Genomic DNA, 27,927 nt, shown 5'->3' on the forward strand with positions numbered 1-27,927 from the left:
TGAAACCAAGAGTCAGACGCTTAATTGAGCCTCCAGGCACCCCAAGAGTTTTGTTTTTCTAATGTCTTTGTTTTTAAATAATAGTTAACACATGCCAACCTGTGGATAAATGGACAAACTTGCAATCAGTTACCCATTTCAAATGCTGTCTTCTCAGGTTCTGTGTCCCCCTAAGTATTAAGAGTTGTGCGGGCCTTATTTTCTCTCTGAGTAAGTTTGTCATTGTGGATGACGTTGACGCAGCAAACCTGTTGGCGCTGTGTGCTTCTGGAAGAAGGTGGCATTGGGAGGTGGCCTGGTCGGTCCTTTTTTGGTCTGAATCCTGCTCAGGCTGAAGCCATGGTTCAGCCAGTGATTCCCAGATATGATGTGCCTCAGAGTCCCTTCCTGAGCAGGTGTGGCCTGGGGGCCCAAGAGTGCATTTCTAACGCATTCCGGGTTGTCAGAGAACCACTGGTGCCAGTCAGGGGCCTCTTAGGTCCACCTGTCTACTGGAGGGAGTTGGAACAGCAGTGTATCCCTTTCACGTGTGAAAGTTGGTATCTAAAATTTTTCCTTACAGATTTAATAAGCAAAGGATTAAGTTTTCCACTGTTTTACATCATTCTCTCTAATAGTCTCCTGGCCCTGAATACTGCCCTGATTTGGCGTCTACTCTCAGAATGTATGAGCACCCAGACAGGCCCTCTTGCCCCTGTAATGGGGTCTTGCGCCCTAACAGATTTCATATGCGTGCCGACTAGTTTCTGTCTGAATACTGTTTGCTGAGCACATTTTTACTCTGCACAGGAGAATGCGGAAATATTAAAGATTTAATCGTGAATATAAGGGTTATAGAACCTGAGAAGACAGCATTTGAAATGGGTAACTGATCACAAGTTGGTCCATTTATCCACAGGTTGGCATGTGTTAACTATTATTTAAAAACAACTTGGTGGGGCACCTGGGTGGCTCAGTCGGTTAAGCGGCCGACTTCGGCTCAGGTCATGATCTCGCGGTCTGTGAGTTCGAGCCCCGCGTCGGGCTCTGTGCCGACAGCTCAGAGCCTGGAGCCTGTTTCAGATTCTGTGTCTCCGTCTCTCTCTCTGACCCTCCCCCGTTCATGCTCTGTCTCTCTCTGTCTCAAAAATAAACGTTACCAAAAAAAAATAATAAAAAAATAAAAACAATTTTTGGGGCACCTAGGTGGCTCAGTCGGTTAAGTGCCTTACTCTGGATTGTGGCTCAGGTCATGATCCCAGGGTCATGGGATCAAGCCCTTCTCGGACTGTCTGCAGACATCACGGGGCCTGCATGGGATCCTCTCTCCCTCTCTCTCAAAATAAACAAACTTAAAAAAACGAATAGAATTTTTAAATTTATTTATTAAAAAAATTTTTTTAATGTTTCTTTTTGAGAGAGTGCAAGCAGGGGAGGGGCAGACAGAGAGGAAGACCGAATCGGAAGCAGGCTCCAGGCTCTAGCTGTCAGCACAGAGCCCGACGTGGGGCTTGAACCCACAAACTGTGAGATGGTGACCTGAGCCAAAGTCGGACACTTAACTGACTGAGCCCACCCAGGTGCCCCCAAAAATACAATTTTTTAAATATTTGTTTATTTAGAGAGAGGGATAGAGAGGGGTGCACGTGGGGGAAGGGCAGAGGGAGAGAGAATCTCAAGCAGGCTTTTCTCTGTTGTCATGGAGCCCGACTTGGGGCTTGATCCCACAACCACGAGATCAGGAGTTGATGGTTCAACCGACTGAGCCACCCAGGCACTCCTCAAAAATATAATTTATCTCGTAAAATAAATTAAAATTGCATTAAAGATTAACTTCTTAATATATCGGGGCTTTAAAGAAAGCCACACAGTTTTTTTTATCATCACTGATGATCGCTGCAGGGTCAGCCTTGAGACCTTGTTCCCTCTCAGGAGAAGGAAGATGGAAAAAATATTGAAACTCCTTCCAGTTTTAGTCATCTTTTACCAAAAACCATTTTAAATTATCTGTTAGTGGGAAATTTTATTGGTTCTTCTTTAATTTGGTTGCAGTCTTTTACTTAGAAATCACTGGGGGCTGCCTGGGGGGGCTCAGTCGGTTGAGTGTCCCACTTCAGCTTGGTCATTCATGATCTTGCGTTCCTGGGTTCGAGCCCCGTGTCAGGCTCTGTGCTGACAGCTCAGAACCTGGAGCCTGCTTTGGATTCTGTGTCTCCCTCTCTATCTGCCCCTCCCCTGCTTGTGCTCTCTCAAAAAATAAAAAACATTAAAAAAAAAATTTTTTTAAAGAAATCACTGGTTTAGAAAAGGGTTTTCTCTCTAGTCCGTAACGATTCAGTGCTCCCAGACACCATCCTCCCCAGCGGCGGCACCCAGCCGAGTGGGTGCAGGAGGCGCTGTGGAAAAGGGGGAGGAGGTGGCAGATGAGCTTGAAGACTGGGCGAGGAGGGTGGCTCTCCTTACACAGTGTCAGCTGTCACTGAGGTGCTGCATGCCCTGTGACTGCCTTAACCCTAGAAAGTCACTCTTGAGAAAGGAAAGCGGTACCTGTTAATAAACTCTGAAAGTCAGCAGCTTTGCTTTTTTCTTTTAAGCTTTGTATTATGGAAAACGTCAGACATTCTGGAAATTCTCTCCCAGCTCTTCCCCACCCAGATCCAGACGTCGTGTCATTTTTATCTGTTGGTATTTCAGCATCTCTGAAAGAATTTGCTTTTACTATTTTTTAAAATTAGCAGCAATTCTTTTATACTTCGTACTCCTTAGGATTCGAGTCTTTTTTTTTTTTTTTTTTTTTGTCGTCATGGTAAAATATACGTAACATACAATTGACCATTTTACAGCCTACAAGTCAGTGGCATTAGGTACATTCACAGCATTTTGAAACCATCTCCTCTAACGAGTTCAGAAGCATTTTCATTGTCCCAGTAGTAAACCTTATACACAGCAGTTCCTTCCCGTTTCCCTCTTACCTGAGCCCCTGGCAGCCACTAATCTGCCTCTGTGGATTTGCCTACACTGGACATTCCCTGTAGATACAGTTTGATACGTGGCCTTTTATATCTGGTCTCTCACTGAGCATCATGTTCGGAGGTTTATAGCATCGGTCAGTACTTCTTTATGGCTTAATGTTTCCATTTTTGTTGATTCAGTCACCGATTGATGGACGTTTGGATTGTTTCCACCTCCTGGCTGTTGTGAATAGTGCCGCTGTGAACATTCATGATTATGTATGGTGTCCTCGTTTTCATTTCTTCTGGGTGTATACCTAGGAGTAGAATTGCTCAGTCGTATGGTAATTCTGTGTTGTTTATTGAAGCACCTCCAAACTTTTCCACAGCAGCTACATTTTACATTCTTCCGCTGATGTATGAGATTCTCATTTGTCTACATCCTCACCAACACGTGTTGTTTTCTGTTGTTGTTTTTCCCCCTCATGGCCATCTCACTGGGTGTGAAGTGATATCAGTGATTTGGGTTTGCATTTCCCTCATGAGTAACGATGTTGAGCATCTTCTCCTGTGCTTGGTGATTTGTAGGTCTTCAAAGAGCTGTCTGTGTAAATCTTTTGTCCATTTTTTTGTTGTTGAGGTGTAGGAGCTCTTGATATATTCTGGATACTAGGTCCTGACCAGATGTGATTTGCAAATATTTTCTCTCATTTGGTGGGTTTATCTCTTCACTTTCCTGATAGTCTCTGATGCACCAGTTTTTTACAGATTTAAAATAATTTTTTTTTAATTTTTTTAATGTTTATTTATTTTTGAGAGAGAGAGAGAGAGAGACAGAGTGTGAGCCAAGAAGGGGCTGAGAGAGAAAGGGAGACACGGAATCCGAAGCAGGCTCCAGGCTCCGAGCCGTCAGCACAGAGCCCGACGCGGGGCTCGAACCCACAAACCGTGAGGTCATGACCTGAGTGGAAGTCTGGCGCTTAACTGGCTGAGCCACCCAGGCGCCCCTAAAATAATTTTTTTTAATGTTTATTTTTGAGAGGGGGAGACAGAACGTGAGTGGGGGAGGGGCAGAGAGAGAGGGAAACACAGAATCCGAAGCAGGCTCCAGGCTGTGAGCTGTCAGCACAGAGCCTGACAGAGGGCTCGAACCCGTGAGCTGTGAGATAGTGACCTGAACCCGACGATCGGATGCTTAACCGATGGAGCCACCCAGGCACACCCCTCTGATGCACCAGTTTTTAACTGTGAAGTCCCCTTTATCTCTGTGCCCTTTTGTGTCTTGTGCTCCAGGTGGCCTATGCAAAGACTCCACTGCCACCCCTGAGGTGGTGCCCCTGTGCTTTCTTCTTCTCAGAGCGACAGTGTTCCAGCTCTTAGGTTTAGTTCTTTGATCCATGTAGCGTGAATTTTTGTATCGAGTGAGTGAGGTAAGGGTCTGACCACATCTTTGGCGTGTGGATGTACATCTGTTCCAGAAGAGGCCTCTTCCATAGAAGGTCTCTTCCATAGAAGAGACCATGCTTTCCCCACGGAGTGGTTTTGTCACCCTTGTGGAAAGTCACTTGACCTCCGATCTACGGGTTTCTTTCTCACGTCTATCTCCCTGACCTTCGCGTCTGCCTTGATGCCAAAGCCACAGTTTTGATTACCACAGTTTTGTAGGAAGTTTTGAAATTGGGAAGTAGGAGTCCTCCGACCTTGTTCTTCTTTTTCAAGATTGTTTTGACTATTCTGGATCCCTAGCAATTCCATGCAAATTTTAGGATCAGCTTTTCCATTTCTGCAAAAAACCAGCATTTGGGATGTCGATAGGGACTGCACTGAGCCCGTAGATTGCTTTAGGCAGTGCCGCATGACGAGCATCACGTCTTCTCAACCGGGAGCGTTGACATCTCTCCATTTGTTTAAGTCTTTAATTTCTTTCCACAGTGTTCTGTAGTTCTAGTGTAAAAGTCTGGCTCAAATTTCTTCCTGTTTTATTCCTTTGGAACTCCTTCCTATTCAGTTCCTTTGGAATTGTTCTCTTAATTTCCTTTTAAGTTTACTATATATACAGCTGATTACAATGTGTTACAGCTGATTACTATATATTACAGTCTTTTCTATATATATAGCTGTTACCATATATACTGCTGATTACTGTGCATTACAGTTGCTACTATATACATAGCTGGTTACTGCATATTACAGCTGTTACTATATACACAGCTGTTACAGCTGATTTTCGCATGTCCATATTGTACTTTGCAACTTTGCTGAGTTCAGTTCTGAGTTGTTACAGTTTTTGGCTTAGGGGGTTTTCTTGTGTGGATTTATTAGGATTTCCCACATACAAAGATTAATTAGGCCATTTCCAGTAGAGAGTTTTATTTCCTTTTCCATTCAGATGCCTTGACTTCCCTGTGCCTGCTGGGCTAAGACTCCAGCAGTGTTGAAGCAGACATCTGGGTCCTGCTCCCGACCCTAGAGGGAGAATGTCGTCTTGCACTGTCGAGGCCGATGTTAGCCGTGGGTTGTCGTCTACAGACCTTATTATGCCGAGTTGTTTTTCCTTTCTGGTTTGCTGAGGAGCTCTATCGGGAAAGGGTGTTGAGTTCAGTCACGTGCTTTTTCTGTGTTGAGGTGATCATGTGGGTGTTTTCCTTTATTGCAGTGTGTTGCATGGCTCTTTTTTTTTTTTTTTTTTTTTTTTTTTTTTAATGTTTAGCTACCCTTGCGTCCCTGGGATGAATCCATCGGCCGTGGCATATAACCCTTCCATATGCTGTTGAATTTGACTTGCTGATGTCTTGTTGAGGAGGTTTATGTCAGTTTGTGTCAGGGACATTGTAGCTTTCCTGTAGTATTCTGGTCCGCTTCGGTTTCAGGGTGATGCTGGCCTCGGAGAGTGGATGTGGAAGTCTGGCCTGTGCCTGTGCGGGATAGCTCCTCTTCGCGGCGGCTTCTGGGGCTGTACCACCTGCCCCCCAGAAAACCCAGTGTGTTTCTGGCCGTTCCTCAGCCTCTCTTCCCCCACTGGGATGTGGTTCTGGTCAGAGGTGCTCTGTCAGTGTGGGTCTTTGCTGAGACAGCCACCCCAGGCCTCTATCTGGGGGCAGGGGCAGCGGCAGCGGGTGTTGGGAAGAAAGGTCACCTCCTCCTGCTGACCACGTTCTCTTGTGGCCCTGAAGCAGAAGTCCCAGGCTGACACTTCACTCGCTGTCCTAAGAGTCTCCGTCGTGCTCACAGCCATCAGCCCTTCTCCTTGCAGAAAACGGCCCCCTGCCCTGTGCTGCTTTGAGGTGTTAAGAAGGTGTAAGGGCCTCTTGGGGACACAGGTGCCTGTGGGCTAGTGCCTGCGCTGTCTGTCGTCTTAGTCCAGTGTCCCTGTTCACCTCCGTCTCCCCCGGGGGCCACTTGCAGGGGTGTATCTGGAGCCAGCGGAAGACCTGCTTGACCAGCTTAGCCTTTTGCCCTGTTTCCCCACGGGAGGCGTCTGCCCTGAGGGGATGGCATTGCCGTCGTGCCCATCCTGTGTAAGGCTGGTGCTCTGGGGGACTTCTAGAGGTGACCTCCCACAGTTGACCCTCAGTGCTCGCCTGATCACTAACAGTTATTTGTAATCCCAGTCAGTGCTCATGCGTGCTCACGCACCCACGCACGGGGTGGATGGACACTTGAATCTGGCTCCTGCTGAGGGGCGACACGGCAGTGCCCCCTCTTGGGTTGAGCTGTGACCAGAAGCACATGTCCTTTAGTGCAGTTTTTCAGGGTTGGTGTTTTTGTTGGTGATCCTCCTGTTTAAAATGGACCCTAAGCATAGTACTGAAAAGGCCCCTGGTGTCGGAGGCACAGAGCTCTGTGATGTGCTTTATGTTACATGAGTTGCTTTCAGGCATGAGCTCAGTGTTAACGTGGTAGTAAGTTGTTTTTAACCAGAAACACATAGAATAAGATGTGTGTTAACCGGTTGACAGACTCCCTGCCCTGTATTTCTCCCGGGAGGGTGGCCGAGCACAGCAAGGTCCCAGCGTCCCATGTTGCTCAGTTCCGGGCACTGATTCACTCTCGTTCGTGTCAAGCATCTTCGACTGTGTGGTGTGCGGGTCCCACTGGAAGAACTTGGGCTGCACGTCAGCGCCACCCCAGCAACCACACAGGCCCTCTTTCCTAACAGGGCAGGGCAGGGCAGTTATTCTGGAATGAAGTGGAGAGGAACCAGGGTGCCCCCATTAATCAGGGTCGAGCCAGCCCCTCTGTTCCTGAGGGCATGGCCATGTGCAGAGCCCCACCCTGGCCCCCTGTCTAGGTCACGGGGCCTGTTCTCCTCAAGACCAGGAGCTGACAGCTCTCAGGGTGCATGGCCGCTAGAGACCCCTAGGGCCCATCTTCCCAAGAGAATGCTCTCTCCATCCCCCTGTGTCATACACAAGAGGCCTTAGCACCAAGCATCAGGACAGGCCTGCCAGATGAAGTGCATGAGTCCGAGACTGCTGTGTGGTCACCCAGGGGGCGAAGATCCGAAAGACTGGGGCTGTCCACAGCTAGTCCGACAAAAATCGGGGGGACAGGTGGCTCTCTCATGAGCGTGTGACGCAGCAGAGATGCCACAGACCCCTGTGTGAAAAGGAGCCGGTGGAGATGGTCCAGAGATACAACTTGGATGGGTTCTGAGTCGGGTCTAAGTTGCAGAACTGCCTCCTGTGCCCGTGGTTCACCCGGGTGGCCCTTGCTCCATCCCAAGGTCAGGCGGAGTCTCTACAGCAGCCAGTGCGCATCCCTGGGGCCCAGGTGGAAGCCTGCACCCTCCCGGCGTCTTCTGCCCCTACACCTCCTTGGAGGAACCCGTCGCCGAGCGCCTGGTTTGGGGTCGGTCTCCCCGCCCCTGCATTCGAGTTCCCAGTTTGCCTTTCTGTAGCCTGACTTCTCCCGCCTTCTCTTCCTTTCAAGATACAGGCAACTCTGTGTCCGTGTGACGCTTCCACTCCAGGACACATTCTGCCATCTATATGCCTCCCCTTCGTAGCCGCTTCCCTGGCTGTGTTTCCAGGTTCGGACAGGGGCGCCTCAGGCTGGCGGTTCTGCCCCTTCCCTAGGGGGACCCAGCCCTGTCTTCTCACTCTGAGGAAGCAGCACTTTCTTTTTTCACGTCTTCGAGTTTGCCTGATGGTGCAAAGCATGGGCCGGGAGAGGGCCAGGGAAGGGGGGGGGGGGGGGTCTCTCTGTGATGCAGCCCCGAGAGAGGACGCGCTTGGTGGTGGGGACCGAGGAGAAGCCGCCCAGCCAGACCAGGGCACGTGTCTGCTTGTGAGCTCCTGGGTTCATGGGGCCCAGACGAAGATGAACCTCCCCACACACGGGGCTTTCCTTGTCGCGGCTCCCGGTTGGCCTGAGCCACACGTGCCCACCCCACTCAGTGTGATGTGGGGCACGAGGGGCTTCTGCTCGGGGAGAAGGCGGGCGGCAGCCCCTTTGCCTGAGCCTCCCCCCGTGCTTCTGTGAAGGTAGCACAGTCTTCGAAGTGCCAAAGAGGCCAGCTGTCGCTGAGAACACCCGCTCGTCAGACGGTTAACTTGCTGTATAGGGTTTGCCCAGTCCAGGCTCCTGTGCCCCTGGCCACCACGGGCCGCACCGGTCGCACGCAGAAGCCAACCCTCTGGGCAGAGCCTGGACCAGCCGGGGCCCCGGGGCCCCGTGGGGGCCTGACGGGGGACGAGGGCGCACCTGAGAACGCGGGTCTGACTCACTGTCTCTCTGCAGCAGGGGCGAGTCCTCTGCACATGCTGGCAACACACGCGTCGGCGTCCGCCTCCCTGCCCACCAAGCGCCAGAACGGCGGCCAGTCGGAGCAGCCGGAGCTGAAGCGGGTCAAGACGGAAGACGGCGAGAGCATCGTCATCGCGCTGAGTGTGGACACACCGCCGACGGCCGGCAGGGAGAAGGGTGTCCAGAACTAGCGACTGGGACAGCTTTTCTTACTTTAACGTCAACTCTGCGGTGCCAAAAGGAGACACTGCCTCTCACCGACGCTCGGAACGCCGTCTCGGTGGGTAGAGGGCCCTGCGGTTGGACTTCACCTCAGCACTGAAAACACAAAACCCAGGTGGCCTTACGCTCCTTAAAGACAGAAGTCACACCTGAACAAAACCACATGCGACAGAACCTGGTTCCGGCAGCGTCTGCCCGCCCCGGGCTCAGCTGGGGACTCCGGATTAGAGGCGCGAGGTCCTGGTTGAGCCCGTGCCTGGGGCAGGCGGAGCTGCCGGGACAGGGCGGGCGCCGTCCCCGCCGCCCTCCCAGGACGCTTGGGGCTGGCGCTTGCAGATGAGACCGTGTTTTGTTGTCCACATGTGGAATTAGAGTATTTTGAGGTGTACTTTCTTTACGAAATAATGGGGTCTTTGACATTTCAGATCACTCCCATTTCTACTCTGGAAATTTTGGAATCACACAGGACTTTTTGTGTTGATTTCATTTGGGGAAAAGAAACAATGTAGTTTTGTTTTTGTTGTTTGTTTTCAGCCTATGGAATGATTTCCTTTTGTCTATCCTGTTAATGTTCAGATGGAGCTGCTTGATGACATCTGCAGGTTTTCCGTGTTAGAGCGGGTGCCGGATGCATTTAGGATGGACAGACAGACTGACCGGACAGACGGATGCCCGTGCTGGGCTGCATGTAGCCATGACCGAAAGAACTGCCGGACTCTCCGAGCTGCACTTAACTGGTTCTCTTCCCTGCTACTTTCTGTTGTCTGTTTCTTTGTGTTGACTTTGTCCCAGCATAATTTTCCACTCTAAGTAAAACAAGCCTCCTAAGTGTTGTGTGTGTTTCAAACGACAGAACTGTTCCTCCTTCATTTGGAAAAAAGATTCCGTCTTCTTCCACATACCCTTTTCAGACAAGTGTCATAGGTCTCTCTGTGGCACGTTCCTAGTCACGGCCACCGGCTCGAGGCACGGAGCCATCGTCCGACCAGCCATCCACCCGGTGACGCTGCCATCTGCCCGGCACGCGGGGAGCAGCAGGTGCGGGGTGGAGGAGAGGCTGCGTGTTAACACGAGGGCCTTGGAAACATCCAGGTCCTTCTCTGATTTGTGACAGGAAATCCCCCTCAGCCTTTCAGAACTGAAGCAGTCCTAAAGCTGACTTCTCTCCTACAAGACACAAAAGTGAGATGAAACAAAGGTGAGTGAATGAGCAGTAAGGGCCGCCCCCCCCCCGCCCCCCCGCCCGCCCGGCCTCCGTCACGCTGCCCCTGAACAAAACCCTTGGCCTTTCCAGAGCGTTCTGAGGGGGTCAGGGCTGAGCAGCCGTGCAACTAGAAGAGGGCTCTGGCCTTATTGTGAACTTTTAAATGTCATCATCATCATGTTATTTATTTAAATGTAGTTATTTTGGTATTTAATTTTTTTTTTAAAGAGAGGGAAAACCCTGTATTTTCCTGGTGGAATGAAACGGCTCAGAGTGGTATATTTAGGCAATTTTAAAACCTTATTTACCTACAGACCAAATATGATAAATTTGTTCTAAGTATTGTGTGTTAACCCACAGTACGGAGCTGTCACAATGTTATTGCAGATAATGCGTATGAAAAATAATGAAATTACTGCACACTAGCTGGATTTATAACTCAGCCATTAAAGAAAAATAAAAATGAAACCATCATGTGAATGAGGCCCCACGTGTGTGACAGTGGCAGGTAACTTGCAGGCTGGAGCCCGGATGGGTCAGAGCGCCTCAGGGCAGCAGTCTGCATCTTCCAGGCACTTTACAGACAACCTTGGAATGTATAGTTTTTGTCTTTTTACTCAGAAGGTTTGCGATTTGCAAAATAACGCCGATTGCATAATGTCCTGCATAGGGTCAGGTCGCTCCGCTGAGTGGTCCAGACCTGCGAGTCATGACTCCCATGGGCTCTGACTGAGCTCCGGGCAGGTGAATGGTCGAGGCCGCCCCAGCGCGAACACGGACTTGGCCAATGCATCGTGTGTCCGCCTGGAGCCGTGTCTCCACAGCAGTGTACCTGTCACCGTCCAGAAAGACTGGGGTAGTTCTCCCAAAGTAAGCCCAGTCCATCAGTTGGTTATTTCTGAGCCTAAAACATAGACTTTGTGGGTCTGGAGGGACTTTTGCTGGGATTATAGACTTTAAAAAAAGTACCCAGCTCTCAAATATTTTTGCTGTAAAGCAGCTGGCGTGTGCCTTTTTCAGAGGGCTTGGGGGCCTCTTCCTTGTCTTGTTCAGTTGGCTGATTGACTGGCACATGGAAATTTAAGACTATCAAGGAGAAGGCAGAAAGACAACATGGATTAGCAAATAGTCATATCCCGGGCACTTAAAAACCGTTTGCAGTTTAGATGAATTCCCAGGAGCCCTCAAAACATCCACGGCCACTGAGCTCGCGTCCCTGCTTGACTCCTGGTGCCCCCTCAACAGACGTGTTGCTCCGAACTAATCCCCAGCTGTTCACTGGAAGTTCCTAAATGTCTTACTTCAGGACGTTTCTGCTTTGACCTTTGCCAGACTTCTGAGCTCCCCAAGGAACTAGAAACTTCATTTGAACAGCTTTGCCCCAAACCAAACAAAGATACGAAAGAGAAACTCACATGTGAGCCACGTGGCGCGGTGTGTCTGGGCATGACTTGGGATCCCTCCTGCTCTGGCATCCTTAAGAGTCTCCACGTGGACAGCTGAGCTCCTTAAAGACACCACTCCCTTCACCATCCTCCCTTAGAACAGCAGCACAGACCCTGAGTCGGGCGGGGCAGCCCCAGGACTTAGGATTTCCAAGCTATGTGACACAAGGAGATCAGTGACAGTCTTCAAGTCCTAACCTCCACAATTCTAGAAAGCATAGTGGTGATTTGTGTGCAAAGATTTTAAATTTTAAAACTACCAAGTTCCTGAAATTCAATAAAATATTTTTACTAATTTTAATTGAATAGAGTATCATTGTCATTTTGATAAACTGAAACAAGTTTTTTTTTGTTTTTTTTTTTTTTAACTTGTGCTCTGACCTGCCAAGGGCCTAGTGCACTGGAGCAAAGGCACCGAGGAGCTGCTGTGCTGGCCGTGGTGTGGGCTCTGCCGCCAGAGAGGGGTGTTCACACGTGGAAGAGGCTCAGGGGGCACAGGTGGTGATAACGGAATCTCACTGATTTTATCGATGACAGTGCAGTTGTGAAACCTACTCTGATGTTGTGGCTGTTGCCACCATTTCTTCTAAGGACCCGCCTTTCAGCCTAAGAATCAAGATCACTGCTGACAACTTGAGATCTACGCCCCCGTGGCAGCGCAAGCTCCACGCTCTGACACGGTGACCGTCCGGCTACCAGAAAGTCCCCAGTGGGGATCACTGGTGTCCTGGAGCTTGCTAACTAATCCTGGCAACCGGGGAAGGTCGGCGCGGGGCCCTGTGGGAGCTCAAGGAAGCTGCGCTGCAGGGCTCACAGACCGAGCTCGTGGGGCGCTTCACTCTGACACAGAGAGACTAGTTCTCCTAACGAAAGGAAGCATTCACAATTGGCTTTAGATCTCCTGTCCATGTTGCATTAATAGATACCTTAAAACGCGTATGGCCTTAACTCCCCTTCTGTCAGACAAGGTTACTCTGGTAACTCATTAGGTTCTCCTTCAAGTTAAACTTGTCCAAACAGGTGTCAAAAGCAGCTATCCTAGAGGATAAGCTACCTTTATCCAAGAAACAGACATAGAAGAGAAGAGCCTCCAGATAAACGGGACAGTTCACTAACCAACAGGTCTTTCATGTAGCAGAAGCACTGCTAATTAGAGGTAGGCCCACATTTAGAGCCATGTTTAGTCTACAACGAAGACATCAGTGCCCATCGGGAGCCTACCTGCAGCCACATGAACATAAGTTCAGGCCTAAACGGCTGTAAGAACCACGGCGCACAGTGACTCACCCCATAGGCCACTGTCCAGCACATGCAGGTTTCCGTGGAATGCTGTGCTACAAGGACTCCCCGCTTGTTGCTTCCTCCGTGTTGTTTACATCCGCCGCCACACAACAGATGTTAGCCAGGGTCTCAGGTGACCTCTGAGGAGATGGGTAATCCCGTGGGCATAAGCATACTTTGCCCTGTGCCTTCCCAGGGTTACAGCTGACATCCCTGAACAGAATGAAGCAGTTTCCCAGTACTCTGAAAAGTAAATAGCAGCAGGTAGATTGGGACTGAGGGACTAAAACTGTAGAAGAACCAGTATGGTGAGGATTTTCCCGTATTTTCCTCTCTCGTAACCCCCCGGGCAGCCTGAATACAGAACTGTACTTAGGAGCAAACACCACAGACCCGGGAGACCCCTCCTCCCTCTCTACCCGGAGAGTGCTGGGAAGGGCCCGTGGACACCGGGGAGATCTGCTCGGACAGCTCTGGACACACTGAGGGCTCAGAGACGGGAGACTAGAAAAAGGGACACCTGTATACTCCACAGAGGGTGTGTGTGGGGGGGGGGGGGGGGGGGTCCTTGTGAGATCTTTTTTCTCGCCACTTTGGCCCCAAGCTGGACCCAATCAGAGAGAGTACAACACCACAGGGAGGTAAAACTAAAATTTTTTTAGCCAAAAACCAGGCAAAGGGGTATCTGGAAGATGGAAGTATAGAAGAGCTCCTCCCCCCTCCCATAGGATACCCTGAATTCACCCTAAGCTGTGTACACCCGGAGCTGTGGCGGCAGAGACTTCATTAACTGAGCTACCATGTAGACTGGCCCTGGTGGTGCACACAGATGTAGGCCCAGCTAGCACCGTGCGCTTGGAGAACAGCGGACTCGAACCAAGGCCCATCCAGGGGAGGAAAGCGTGTGTGGTCGGAACCCAGTCAGACTGTTTGCCTGCTTCCAAAAACAAAAACCGAAAAACAAAACATACCAACATTTTCTAGAGGATTTTAATACTCAGAGTCAACATACAAAGAGCCAGGGAAGTCTAAAAGGAAAAGAAAGTCAACAGATGTCAACTTAAATGTGGTGGAATGCTCAGAAAAAGATGTATTAGAGCCTTTTAAAACTCTCGTCATTATAACCATACTCCCATGAAAGAAGGGCAAATGCTGTCGAAATAAACCAGAAGTTACAAACTTTAAAGTGAAAATTGAGTGGATAAACATTTGGAAACAAACCAAGCCTTGGGGACTTGTGGGACAATATAAAAAGATCTGATGTGTGCATTAATGGATTCCCAGCAAAAAGAGAAAGACATTGGTGTAAAAATACTGTTTTTTACCAAAATGGTTGGAAGTATCCCAAATTTGGCAAAGGACAATTTTAAGGATTCACAAAGCTCAGTACACCCCAAAAAGTTAAAACTATGTCAAAACACCACTGACTAATGAACCTGAAGACTTTTTATCTTGAAAGCAGCCCAAAAAAAGGGACTAATTTTATACAGAGTAACGACAACGTGAACAACAACAGATTTCTCATCAGAAACCAGAGCCCATGTGACTGGACGGTTTTTTTAAAGACTGAAAGTAATCATCTAGAATACTGTACCCATAGAAATACCAGGAATACAGATGAAATAGATATTCCCACATGAAGGTGAACTAAGAGTCCTGAACCAGCAGAGCTGCTCAGAAAGCAATGCTAAGGGAAGTTCTTCAGGCAAAAAGTAAACGACAGAACGAAACTTGGAACTTCAGGAATGAGATCGGGGTGCCTGGGTGACTCAGTTGGCTAAATGTCCGCCTTCAGCTCAGGTCATCTCACGGTTTGTGGGGTTGAGCCCTGCATCAGGCCTGCTTCAGTTCTCTCTTCCCCTCTCTCTACCTCCCCCCTGCTCGTGTTGTCTCTCTCTCAAAAATCAATAAACATTGGTATGCCTGGGTGGCTCAGTTGGTTAAGCCTCCAACTCCGGCTCAGGTCATGATCTCACAGTTCGTGAGTTTGAGCCCCATATCAGGCTCTGTACTGACAACTGAGGGCCTGGAGCCTGCTTCAGATTCTGTGTCTCCCTCTTTCTTTGCACGCGCCCCCCCCCCCCCCCCCTCATGGTCTCTCTCACCCAAAAATTGGTAAAAAAAAAAAAAAATTTTTTTTTTTATCAACAGAAATGGAAAGATCTGGGCAAATACACTAATGTTTCCTCTTAAATTCCTTTTTAAAAAAAAAAAAACAATTTTTTTAATGTTTGTTTATTTTTGAGACAGAGGGAGACAGAGCATGAGTGGGGGAGGGGCAGAGACAGAGGGAGACACAGAATCTGAAACAGGCTCCGGGCTCCGAGCTGTCAGCACAGAGCCCAATGCGGGGCTCTAACCCACAAACCGTGAGATCACGACCTGAGCCAAAGTCAGATGCTTAACTGACTGAGCCACCCAGGCGCCCCTAAGAGTAAGTTTTTAATTTTTGTTAATGTTCATTCATTTTGAGAGAGCAAGCACGAGTGCACGTGCATGATCAGGGAAGGGCAGAGACAGGGAGACACAGAGTCCGAAGCAGGCTCTAGGCTCTGGGCTGTCAGCACAGAGCCTGATACGGGGGTCGAACTCACGAACCGTGAGATCATGACCTGAGCAGAAACCAAGAGTCAGACTCTCAACCAACTGAGCCACCCAGGTACCCCTGAATCAATATTGTTAAAATGGCCCTACTACCAAAAGCAATCTCCAGATTTAGTGTCATCCCCCTACAAAATACAAATTTTTCACAGAACTAGAACAAAAAAACCTAAAATTTGTATTGTTCTACAGAAGACCACAAATAGCCAAAGCAATCTTGAGAAAACAACAAAGCTGAAGGTATCACAATCCCAGATTTCAAGATACTCTACAAAGCTAAAATGAAATCGTACGGTACTGGCCCCAAAATAGACACACAGATCAATGGAACAAAACAGAGTGCCCAGAAATAAACCCAAGTTAATTCTATCACAAAGGAGGCAAAAATACATAACAGGGGAAAGACAACAAATGGTGTTGGGAAAACTGGACCACTTTCTTGTCCCACACAATAAAAAAATAAGTAAACTCAAAAGGGATTTAAGACCTGAATGTAAAATCTGGAACCATTAAACTCCTAGAAGAAAACAGGCAGTAAATATTTGTGAATATGTCTCCTCAGGCAAGAAAAACAAAAGCAAAAATAAACTACAACAAAATAAAAGTCTGCACAGCCAAGGAAACCAACTAAAGAAGGTGGCAGCCTACTGAATGGGAGAAGTCCTTTGTAAATGATATATCTACACGGGGTTAATATCCAAAATACACAAAGGACTTCTACAACCTAACACCAAAAAATAAGCTGATTAAAATATGGGCAGAAAACCTGAATGGACATTCCTCCAAAGAAGACCTACAGATGGCCAACAGAGATTCTCTCTCTCCCTGTCCTTCCCGCACTCACGCGTGCGCCCACGGGCGCACTCTCTCACAAAATAATAAACTTAGAAAAAAAAACTACAAAGCGAGATCACCTGACATTTGTCAGAATGGCTATTCTCAAAAAGGCAAGTGGGGCACCTGGGGGGGGCTCAGTCAGGCATCCAACTTCAACTCAGGTAATGATTCGAGTTTCATGGGTTCAGACCCCACGTCCTGCTCTGTGCTGACAGCTCAGAGCCTGGAGCCTGTTCACATTCTCTCACTCTTGCTCGTGCTCTGACTCTCTGCCCCTCCTCTGCTCACACTCTGCCTCTCAAAAATAAACATTTTAAAAAAATTAAAAAAAAAAATTTTTTTTTTTTAACCTTTATTTATTTTCGAGACAGAGACCGAGCATGAACAGGGGAGGGGCAGAGAGAGAGGGAGAATCGGAAGCAGGCTCCAGGTTCTGAGCCATCAGCCCAGAGCCCGACGTGGGGCTCGAACTCACGGACCGCGAGATCGTGACCTGAGCCGAAGTCGGCCGCTTAACCGACTGAGCCACCCAGGTGCCCCTAAAAAAATTTTTTTAAAAGACAAGAAAGAAGTGTTGGTGAGGATGTGGAGCAAACTTTCGCGCACTACTGTGGGAGTGTACGGTGTGCAGCCGCTGTGGAAAACAGTATGAAGTTCCTCAAAAAATTAGAAGAATTTTACCATATGACCTCGTAAATTCCATTACGGTATTTACCCAAAGAAGACAAAACTAACTTGAAACAGTACACGCACCCTTATGTTTCCTGCAGCGTTATTTACAGTAGCCGAGGTGTGGGAGCAGCCCCGGTGCATGGATAGATGAATGGATAAAGGAGATGTGGTACGCGTGCGATGGACTATTACTGTCGTAAAAAGGATTCGACTTTGCCATCTGCAACAACGTGGATAGATCTAGAGAGCATTGTGCTACACGAAATAAGACAGAAAGACAAACACCATATGATTTCACTCGTGTGGAATCTACAAATAAAACAAGTGGACAAAGTAGAAACAAGCCCGTAAATACAGAAGACAGACTGGTGGTTGCCAGAGGGGTGGGGAAGTGGGTGAAACAGGTGAAGGGGATTGCAAGGTACAGACCTCCAGTTGTAAACTCAAGTCACGCAGATGAAAATAGAGCATAGGGAATGTAGTCGACAGTACTATAATAAATAGTGACAGACGGCGTGACACACGGTGAGTGCTGAGTAATGTATAGAATTGTTGAGTCACCATGTTGTGCACCTGCAACTAATACTGTATGTCAACTCTAATAAATTTTTTAATTAAAAAAGATGGTCAGATTGGATGAAAAATAAGGCCCAACTCTAAATGACACAGGTAGGCTAAAAGTAAAAGGGTGGGAAAGAGACAGCATGTGAACACGTCAAAAACAAGTGTGGAGCGGCTATATTCATGTCAAAGCAGACCTCAGAACGAGGAAAGTTACCGGGCATAAACAAGGACGTGACATGATGATACAGGTCAACTCACCAAACACATAACATGCCTAAGGGTTTAAGCACCTAACAAGAGCCTCAAAATAAAGGAATCAAGGACTTTGGTTTTCCACATGTAAGGAGCCTAGAAGTTGCCACTAGCCCTGACAAGTAAACCGCTGAACGGTCTGAAAAAGCAAGGGCACTCGCATCGGCAAGAGAGGGGCAGACCTGGGCCACACTGCTTCCCCAGGAACAGAGAGACATGGCAGGTGCGGGGACCGTCCCGTGGGGAGCCAGTGCTGGGCTAGGAAAACCTTGCCTTGGGTTCACAAAGTGCTGGAGGCTCTGTGTGGACGGTTCCGAATTAAACGCTCTAGGGGACGCAGTCAGAGGGGCTTGGGGGCTTTACCTGCAGGAGCTCATCCAGATTCTCCTAGGAAACACAGGACAAGAAGCAGGGGGAGGGAGGAAAGCTATTCTGGAATTCTCCAGAGGGGTCTTCTGAACAGGTCTTTGGGAGGAAAACAGCTACCCAGAGCCTAACCTGCTGGAGTATTAGCATATTATTATTATCAACAGCCCAACTGACCTGGGGGAAGGGAGACAGCCCCCTGTAGCTGTGAGTCCCACCTGAGGGGAGAGAAAACTGAGAAACAGAACCAGTGAGAAGTTACTAAAGACTGAGCCCTGACCCTGGGAGTGCAGACCACCGCCCTCCCCCACCCCCACATCACTAAAGGCCTATTTACAGCAGTTCCTTTACACAGTACAGCAGGACTAGCTGTCAAGAAAAAACTGCAAGTCAGAATAACTAAAAGGAAAAACACAATTTGAAGAGAGCGCCACATCAGAGCCCACAGGGTCAGGATGTTGGTGTTACCGGACTGGGTTACTCCGCCAGGGGCTCTGACGCATAAAGGAGACAGCACACGAGGGTAGGTGGGCAATGTTGGCAGAGAGACGGGAACCCTAACAACTAAAAAGAAAGGTTGGTGATTAAAAACACAACACTGCAACAAATAAATGTCTTGAGGGGCTTATCAGTAGACTGGACATAGCTAAGGGAAGAGTCCCCTGGACTTCAGGAAATATGAGTAGAAACTTCCAGTACTGAAAGGAGCAAAGACTGAAAAAATAAAGCCAGAGCAGAATGTCCAGAACTGCAGGACAAGTACACGAGGTGTGGATGCCTGTAATGTGAACACCAGAAGGAACTCTGGAGCTGTTTGAAGGGACGGGAAATACTGAAACAATCAGGACAGAGAGTTTCCCCAAGTTCATGTCAGACATGAAACCACAGACCCAGAAGCAGGAACAAGCAGGAGAAATGCCAGAAAAACCTATACCTACGCGTACAGTTTTCAAAGAATGAGGGCAACACATAGAAAACAGTGACGACTATGGTGGGTTTTAATCCAACTCTATCAGTAATCACTTTGAACACCAATGGTTTAAATGCACCAATTAAAACACATCAAAAAAAAAAAAAAAGATTGTCAAAGCAAATCAAAAATCATAACCCTACCTGTATGTATATTCTCTGCAAGAAACTCACTTTATTTCTTTTTATTTTTTTGTTTTAATGTTTATTTTTGAGAGAGAGAACATGAGCAGGGGAGGGGCAGAAAGAAGGAAACAGAATCCTAAGCAGGCTCCAGGCTCCGAGCTGTCAGCACAGGGTCCGACATGGGGCTTGAACTCACAAACTGTGAGATCATGACCTGAGCCAAAGTTGGACGCCCCAGAAACCCACTTTAAATATAAAGACACATACAGACTGGGGTGCCTGGGTGGCTCGTTTGAGCGTCCAACTCTTGATTTCAGCTCAGGTTACGATCCCAGGGTCATGGGATCAAGCCCCATGTCCGGCTCTGTGCTGAGTGGGGCGTCTGCTTGGGATTCTCTTCCCCTCTCTCTGCCCCTCCCCCACTTGCTTGTGTGCACATGCACTCTCTCTCCCTCTCTCTCTCTCTAAAAATAAATAAATGAAACTTAAAAAACAATCTTATTAGGTCCAAGAATTTAAGGAAATCTCTGATGAAACATCAACTGAACACAAGCTAAAGGAACAAAGTCGAGTGACCGCACAGGACAAGACATACACTCAGCGACCGCACAGGACGAGATATACAGTCTTTACCAAATAGTTTGGAAAAGTTATCAAATAAATGGACAACTACAGCTTTTGTCAGGCAACAACAGTCCTTGGGGAAGGGGGAGAATCTGATTTCTAGAGTTACAGTGCTGTGGTATTCAAGTTGTGCAGTTGTCAACAAAAACATTACAAAACATAAAGGACCAGGAAACTATGGGCCATTCATAGGGGGAAAAATTGACAAGCCGTCTGTGAGGAAGTGCAGAAATTGCACTTACTGGACTAAAGACTTTAAATTAATTGTCTTAAACATGCACAAAGAGAGAAGGGAAACCATGGGCAAAAAACTAAAAGAAATCAGAGAAATCAAAAAAGAGAAATTGTAAAAAGGAGCAAAATAGAAATTTTTGTGGAGTTGAAAAGTATAGTAGCTAAAATAAAAATTTCATATTAGGTGTCCAAAAGCAGATTTGGGCAGGCATCAGAAAGAATCAGTGAACTTGAAGGTCGGGTAATGGACACAATCTAATCAGCAGGGGAAGAAAAACAAACGAGGAGCACCTGAGTAGCTCAGTCCGGCTCAGGCCATGACCTCAGGGTTGTGGGATCGACTCAATGTGCCGAGTGTGGAGCCTAGTGTGGAGCCTGCTTAAGATTTTCTCTGTCTACCCCCTCCCCTGCTCACATGTGTGTGCAGTCGCTCGCTCTCAAAAAAAGAAAAGATACCCATGGGACACCATCTGGCACGCCATCATGTGTACTGTTGGAACTCCAGCAGGAGAACAGAGAGAGGAAAGGACAGGAAAATATATGAAGATATTGTGGTTGAAAACTCCCCAAGTTTGATGTACGCAGCCAAGAAACTCAACAAAATTCAAGCAGGAAAAACTCAAGAGATCCACAGCTTCCATCATGCCCAATGGAAACGGACTGAAAGCTTTTCTTCTACGTTCAAGACAAGAATACCTGTTCTCACCACTGCTGCTCAACACCCCTGGACGTCCTAGCCAGACCAAGTAGCCGAGCCAAAGGAAAGGCATCTACATAGGAAAGGAGGAAGTAAAACTATCTCTGTTTGCAGATGACACGATTGTATCCATAGAAACTCACACAGAACCCACACACACAAACTATGAGAACAAAGAGACAAATTCAAGGAGGATGCAGCGTACAAGGCCAACACGCAAAAATCAGCTGTGTTTGTGCACCAGCAGTGAACAACCCAAAAGGAAGTTAAGAAGACAATTCCATTTATCAGAGCACCAAAAAAATAAAATCCCTAGGAGTAAATTTAACCAAAGAGGTGGAAGATTTGTAGATTCAAAACTACAAACCACTGCTGAAAGAAATTACAAAGACCTGAATAAATGAAATATCCTGTCCTCCTGTGTTCCCGAGGAGGAGCTTCTATTGTTAAGATGCCAGTGCTCCCCAACACAATCCCTATTATAAATCCAGGGGCCTTTTGCAGAACTAGAAAAGCCAATCCTCAAATTCATAAGGATATAAGGGGTCCTAATAGTCACAACCGTGTTGGAAAAGAACAAGAAAAACAAAGCTGGAGGACTCATACTTGCTCATTTCAAATTTTCCTACAAAGCTACAGTAATCAAAACAGTATGACTTGGGCGTAAGGGTAGACACATGGGCCAACGGAATAGAACAGAGTCCGGAAATCTACCCAAGCATCTATGGCCAGTGGATTTTCAACAAGGGCTCCAAGAACATTCAAGAAGAGAGAACACCATCTTCGACAAACGAATAACCACACGCAAAAAGAACGGAACCTTACCCCATTTCATATACAAAAATTACTTCAAAACAGATCAGCGACCCAACTGTCAGAACTAAAACTATAAAACTCTTACAAGGGAAAACACAGGGATAAACATTCATGACCACAGATTTGGCAACAGATTCTCAGGGTTGACACCAGAAGTAAATGAGCAACAAAAGAAAAAAATTTTTAAAAAACCAATTATGCCTCATAACAAGTTAAAACTTAAAAAAAATTTTTTTGAAGTTTATTTATTTTGAGAGACAGAACGAGCAGGGCAGGGTCAAAGAGACAGGGAGAGAGAGAATCCCAAGTACTGATAGTTCAATGCAGTTTGAACTCATGCACCTTGAGACCATGACCTAAGTCAAAACCAAGAGTCGGATGCTTAACTGACTGAGCCACCCAGATGCCCCAGAAATTACAACTTTTATACATCAAAGAATATTATCAAGAATGTGAAAAGACAACCTACAGAATGGGAGAAAATATTTGCATATCATGTATTCCAAGTATATTTACATATTCCTGCAACTCAACAAAAAGACAACCCAATTTAAAAATGAGCAAATGCAGTCCTGACACCTGCTATGGGTGAACCCTGAAGACCTACTAAGTGAATAAGCAGACACAGAAGGACAAATAGTGTGTGAGTTGCTCCCATGAGCCATGAGGCCCCCGGAACAGCGGACTCCCTGAGACAGTAGGTGACACAGAGGCTACCAAAGGCTGAGGGGACAGACAGGGGAAGATCCTGGTCAGTGGGAACACGTTTAGTTTGGGATAATTAACAGTTCTGGAGACGGAGGTGGTGGCCGCAGTGTCAATACACTCATTGTCACTGAACAGTGCGCAAAAAGGGCTAAAACTGTAAACTGTGTTACATACGTTTTAACTGGGGGGGCTTCTGGGTGGCTCGGTCGATGGTTGAGCATCGACTCTTGATTTTTGGCTCAGATCACGATCTCGCGGCGTGTGGGATCGAGCCCCAGGTCGGCCTCTGTGCTGAGCATGACACCTGCTTAAGATTCTCTCTCCCTCTGCTTCTCTCCCGCACTCACGTGCATTCATGCTCTAAAAAAAAAAAAAAGAAAGAAAAAAAGAAGAAAAAATTGTGCCAAGGACTAGAACATTTTCCCAAAGATACACAATCAACAAGCACATGAAGAAGCTGGACGTAATGATCCTGACGGAAATGCAAACCATTTCACACCCGCTAGCATGGCTCTCACGTAGAAAATGGGAACATCAGATGCCGGCGAGTTTGTGTGGAGACACAGGAACCCTGGTGCGGTGCTGGTGGGGACGGGACAAGGTGCAGCTGCCATGGGAAAGCGGCGGCTTCTCCGGTGAGTACAGCATCACCCTGCATCCCAGCAATGCCGCTCCTGGGTCTGTGCCTGAGCAAAATGAAAGCAGGTGCCCGCACAGAAACTTGTAGAGGTACGTCGCCAGCACGTGCTCCTACGAGCGAGGGGTGGAAATGACTCCAATGCCCAACAACAGAGGAGGACAGGCCTGCGTGGCCGGCACACAACAGACGTCCTGCAGCCAGAGGACTGAGGTTCTGACGAAGGCTGCAGCCTGGTAAAACGCTCAGATGATATGCGAAGTTTGAGGAGCAAGACAAAAGGTCCCCTATGATGCGGTTCATAGGACAACAGGCAGACCGGAGGCATAAAACAGATTAGTGGCTCCCAAGAGACGTGGAGAAGGTGGAGACGGGAGGGAGTCCTTCGTGCGTGCAAGGTATTGTGGGTAAAGAAGGTAGAGACAGATGGCTGGCGGCCGCCTGGTGCTGTGAGGACATTGTGCCCACTCGTCCGCCTTGTCGCGGCCACTTGTGCGCCATGGGGATTTTGCCTAACAATAAAGACAACGTGAGGACACATGACATCACTGACAAGTTCTGCCAAACGCAGAAGAAAAAAGCCTTAGGGAGGCTGGAGGAGAGCCCCTCCCAGTGGGAAGGCAGGGCACCCGCCCGGGACACCCCGCGATCTTGTCCTGGGCCATTGATCCTGTCCACCCACAGCCTCCCTCTGGGTCTTTGCAGCAGTGCCTACGACCTCCCCAAGCCAGAAACAGGGGTCTAGTGGTCAGAAGGGCACAAAGCTGATACTTTCGCAACCACCAACACACACAAGCCGACTCGAGGGCTGGGTGCACCGTGTGCCCGGTGAACCATGTCCCCTCACCCACGCCGAAGCCCTGCCCCCGGCACCTGTGAACCTCTGCAGTTGGAGCCAATTTAAGATGAGGCCGTCAGGGGGGCCCTGACCCAGCGGCAGGCATCGCGGTGAGAGGAGGGACAGACGCGCACAGGGGAGATAGTCGGGGGACAAGAGGCGGAGGCTGGCGGGACCCACCTCCCAGCCACGGATGGCCGGCACCACCAGCAGCTACAGAGGGGCCTGGGGCAGCCTGCCCCGCTGCCGCCCAGACTCGGACCCGCAGCCTCCCAAACCGCGAAAGGATAACCAGGCTGGTTGCACAGCCACGGGAAGCACACACTGTAAGATGCCCGAAAAAAACCCAGTCGAGAGAGGAAGTCAGCGGGTGCTGCAGCCAGGGGTGGAAACAGTGGGAAGGGGGGTGCGTAGCGGGGCGCCCGTGTGCGGACTGTGGCGGTGGCATCTGTCAAAACTCACAAAACCATGCACGCCCTCAAAAGTGGGTGCGGGCCAATCTTTACACGATTTAAAAAGCTAAGATGATCCCTCTGCGCCACGAGTTACGGCTGGCGAGCAGGCGTGTGTCAGCGGCAGCACCAGCCTGAGCTGCTCACGGCGGGGTGTCCTCCGGGCCCTCCTCTCCCTGGAGACCCTGCGCAAGAACAAAGAGCAGCGTTTACAACAGGCATAAACTTGGAAACACGAGAGAGAAAGCAGGGGTCATCAAGGTCACACATGGTGATCCCAGTTCTGAAACGTCCACGGGACAAAGAGGCAGCCTGCGCTCGCCAGGGGCTGGGGAGGGAGCAGTGGGGACTGCCCGAGGGCACAAGGCCTCTATTCTGGGGAGACGGGATGTTCTGGAATGGAGGTAGAGGTGATGACGGCCACAGGACAGTGGGAGTGCACTTAGAGCTGTGAATTGTATTCTAAAATGGTCAATTTTGTGTGTACTTTACCAGAAAAAAAAAGTTCCACCTGGAAGAAGGTGGGGGGAAACACGATTGACAGTGAGCTGGAGGCCTGCACGGATCTGACCCTGTGGACGAGTCCGAGCGGTGCTGGGGCTGGAGCGCGTGCTGCCGCCTTGGGTGGCTCCCTCCGTGTCCCATCAGGGGTGGAAGGCACACGCACCCCACCCTTGTTTCCAGGGTTTAGACGCCTTGCTGTCCACCCCTCGGCCCAGGGGGAGCTTCCTCCCTTGGTTTCCTCTGCGAGGTGGGCCCCCCAAACACCGGGCACACCGAGACTGAGGCCGTCGCGAGAGAGTGACCTCCAGGGGCTCTGTGTCTCAGTCCCTTCGCGGCCACGGCTGCGGCAACTTGTGGCAGAGTTTGAGCAGGGCTCTGGAGCCTTGTTCTGTGGACACCAAGGACGGTGCTATATTCAAACACTAACATGGCTGAAATCTCACTGGAGCTTTCCCTGCATGCCACCACCCCCCAGAGCAGACTGTGGGGCTGTCTGATGTCCTCTCGAATCACGGTGTCCACCGTTTTGTGGGGTGTGACGAAGTGGTCTCCGTGAGGCGATAGCGCTTCTGGCTGTCTCCGGCCAAAGGTGCCTGCGTCTCTGAGGGCCACTTGCAGAGAACTTTGAATAGTGTCTCTGGGACACGTGCACTGACTTTCAAAAGACGGCATGATGTTCAAGGGGAAACAGTTATTTTAACATGGAGTAAAAGCAGACGATTCTAAGAATTAGACAAGTAACTCATTTCTGGTCTTAATTTTGAGAACAGAAGTCTTGTACTTTCTTCTATTCAAATAAATGAGTTAGTCTCACTGGCACCTCGTTTCTGCTTACAGGATAAGATGGCCTAGACCATCTAATGGTAGCGAGCTCCCAGAACAGAGCAGTCTTCTGGGTGTATCCCAGCCACTGAAAGAACAGGCCATTGTCAGCATCAAAGCTGACAGCTGGACACACTGGCCCCTCTTGGAGGTATCTGGACAGGCAGGAAATGCTGTAGATTCTCTGCAGCCACTTGTCTGCTTTGAAGGTCACCAAGGCACCATCTGCCATGGTATCTGGACAGACTCTGGACTGTCATTATCTCCATCTGCCCTCGAGAGGCTCTGAGATAATCCGTCCTCATTGGCTCACACACCCCAGAGGACTGAAACTCACCACCACGAAGACCTCACACGGACGCCAGGCACTTCCGCGGCTGGCCAGGATCGACTCGTGAATATGGCGTGGCAGGTGTCTGGCAGGCTCTTGGACAGAGCTTTAAAATCATCCCACCTCAAGGCTACCGCCCCCGCCCCTCAGGACCGCTTTCGCTTTGGTTAGAATCTGGTGTATGTTTAGGTTTCGGTGGCTGTTGCGTAAAGCAAACGGTTTTAAAATTAATGCCCAAACCACAAAATTACTAACCTGAAATCCACAATCCCAAAACGTGGCAAGGACGGTGCGAGAAAATTAAGTTCCAGCCAAGTACCTCCTACACTGACAACTAATCTTCAAATACAAACAAGCTGAATTCAGCAGTAACTACACAGTAACTGAGTAACAGTCACGTGCGGTTTATCTCAGGATCATGATCTTGAACATTCAGAGATCAATGAGATTCACGTTGATCACTGGAACAGATGCAGAAAACCACTTGACAAAACTGCACACCCACCCGAGGTGAGCGCCTCAGGGCTCCCTGCTCTCCTGGGCCCTGCCACCTGCCACCTGCCCCCGGGGGCACTGAGCCTGCCGTACGGTTTCTGCATGATTAAGTGCTTAAAACAAAAAAAGGATCTGTGTTCCTCAGAGAAACCTAACAATACGGAGTATCTACAGGGTACCAGTTGCAATGCCTCAGACACAACCAAAAAGTGCTAGACACACATAAGACATGTCAATGTGACTCCTACTCAGGATTAAAAAAAAAAAAAAAAGCGGACGTTAGAATCACCAAAGATGTCAACATATGCACAATAAGTATGCACAAGGATGTAAAAAAATGCTCAAGGGGCGCCGGGGTGGCTCAGTTGGTTAAGCGTCTGACTCCTGGTTTCGGCTCAGTTCAACTCATGGTTTCTTGTGCTTCGTGAGATCGAGCCCCATCTCTGGGCTGACAGTGAGGGGCCTGCTTGGGAGTCCCTATCTCCCTCTCTTTCTGCGCCTCCCCCGTTTGCTCTGTGTCAAAATAAATAAACTTTTAAAAAAATGCTCAGATGAGCAAACGAAGGTTTCCTATGAATCAGAAACTGATTTGAGAACTGACAAATACATCTGAAATGAAAAAGACACGGTGACAGGCTTGAAAGCGGGATGGGCAGTGATAGTGTCAATGATAAGTAAGAATTAATTTGAGGAGATAATGGCTGAAATTTTCACCAATTTGATGAAAGCCATAAATTTACAGTCAGAAAGTTCAACAGGCCCCATGCATAGAAAAACCATAGTGTAGATCTCACGGTCCGTGAGTTCGAGCCCCGCGTCGGGCTCTGGGCTGATGGCTCAGAGCCTGGAGCCTGTTTCCAATTCTGTGTCTCCCTCTCTCTCTGCCCCTCCCCCGTTCATGCTCTGTCTCTCTCTGTCCCAAAAATAAAAAAACGTTAAAAAAAAAAAATAAATAAAAAAAAAAAAAAAAAAAAAAAGAAAAACCATAGTGTAGAAACATCAGTTTTCCAGGTTGTAATTTTGTCAAGAATTATTTTAAAACCAAACAGAACACAGGAAGGACACAAGAAAAACTCAAGAGCTGCTTCCCACACAAGCTGAATCGCTTAACATCATCTGCAAATAAGCAAATATGAATGACTGCGCATTCATGGTACCATGAGAGATACGAGCACGTTGGGGTCGGGGAGAAAATGCTGATTAAATCCTGACAGGACACGTTCTGTCCCTTAGCCATTGAGAATCATTTTTGTATCTTTGTAATTCCACAAAAATATTTTTATTTTAAGCTATTATTCCGGATACTTTAAAGCCCACTTGGAAGAAAAAAAAGCTTAAGATCAGCAGAGCCACATAACCAGACACTGTTCTCCATAAAGTAGTATTCTAAGTCAGCGGATAAACAGATCAATTGATAAATGGCATTAAATAGGGCAACTGCATCATTTTTCTTCCGAACCAGAACACTTTGAAGAGTGCTAAAAGGCTAAGCCAAACGAGGTACCAGGACAGTGGTGTCAGCCTGGACTAGGGTCGCCCTGTGGGTGTGAGC

The 27,927-nt window shown here is 48.4% G+C and overlaps 1 protein-coding gene across 1 annotated transcript in view; it reads left to right on the forward strand.

The window, feature by feature from the left end:
• Window positions 1-11,850, forward strand: part of FOXK2 (forkhead box K2) — a 38,021-nt gene extending 26,171 nt beyond the window's left edge. The window contains exon 9 of the mRNA XM_040456784.1: window positions 8,676-11,850. Within this exon, the coding sequence (XP_040312718.1) occupies window positions 8,676-8,869 (194 nt within the window). The 3' untranslated portion in view covers window positions 8,870-11,850. The remainder of the gene's footprint in view (window positions 1-8,675) is intronic.
• Window positions 11,851-27,927: the final 16,077 nt, after the last annotated feature.

Source organism: Herpailurus yagouaroundi, unplaced genomic scaffold (assembly GCF_014898765.1).
Source record: "Herpailurus yagouaroundi ecotype Mexico unplaced genomic scaffold, PumYag 217, whole genome shotgun sequence".
Lineage (NCBI taxonomy): Eukaryota > Metazoa > Chordata > Mammalia > Carnivora > Felidae > Herpailurus > Herpailurus yagouaroundi.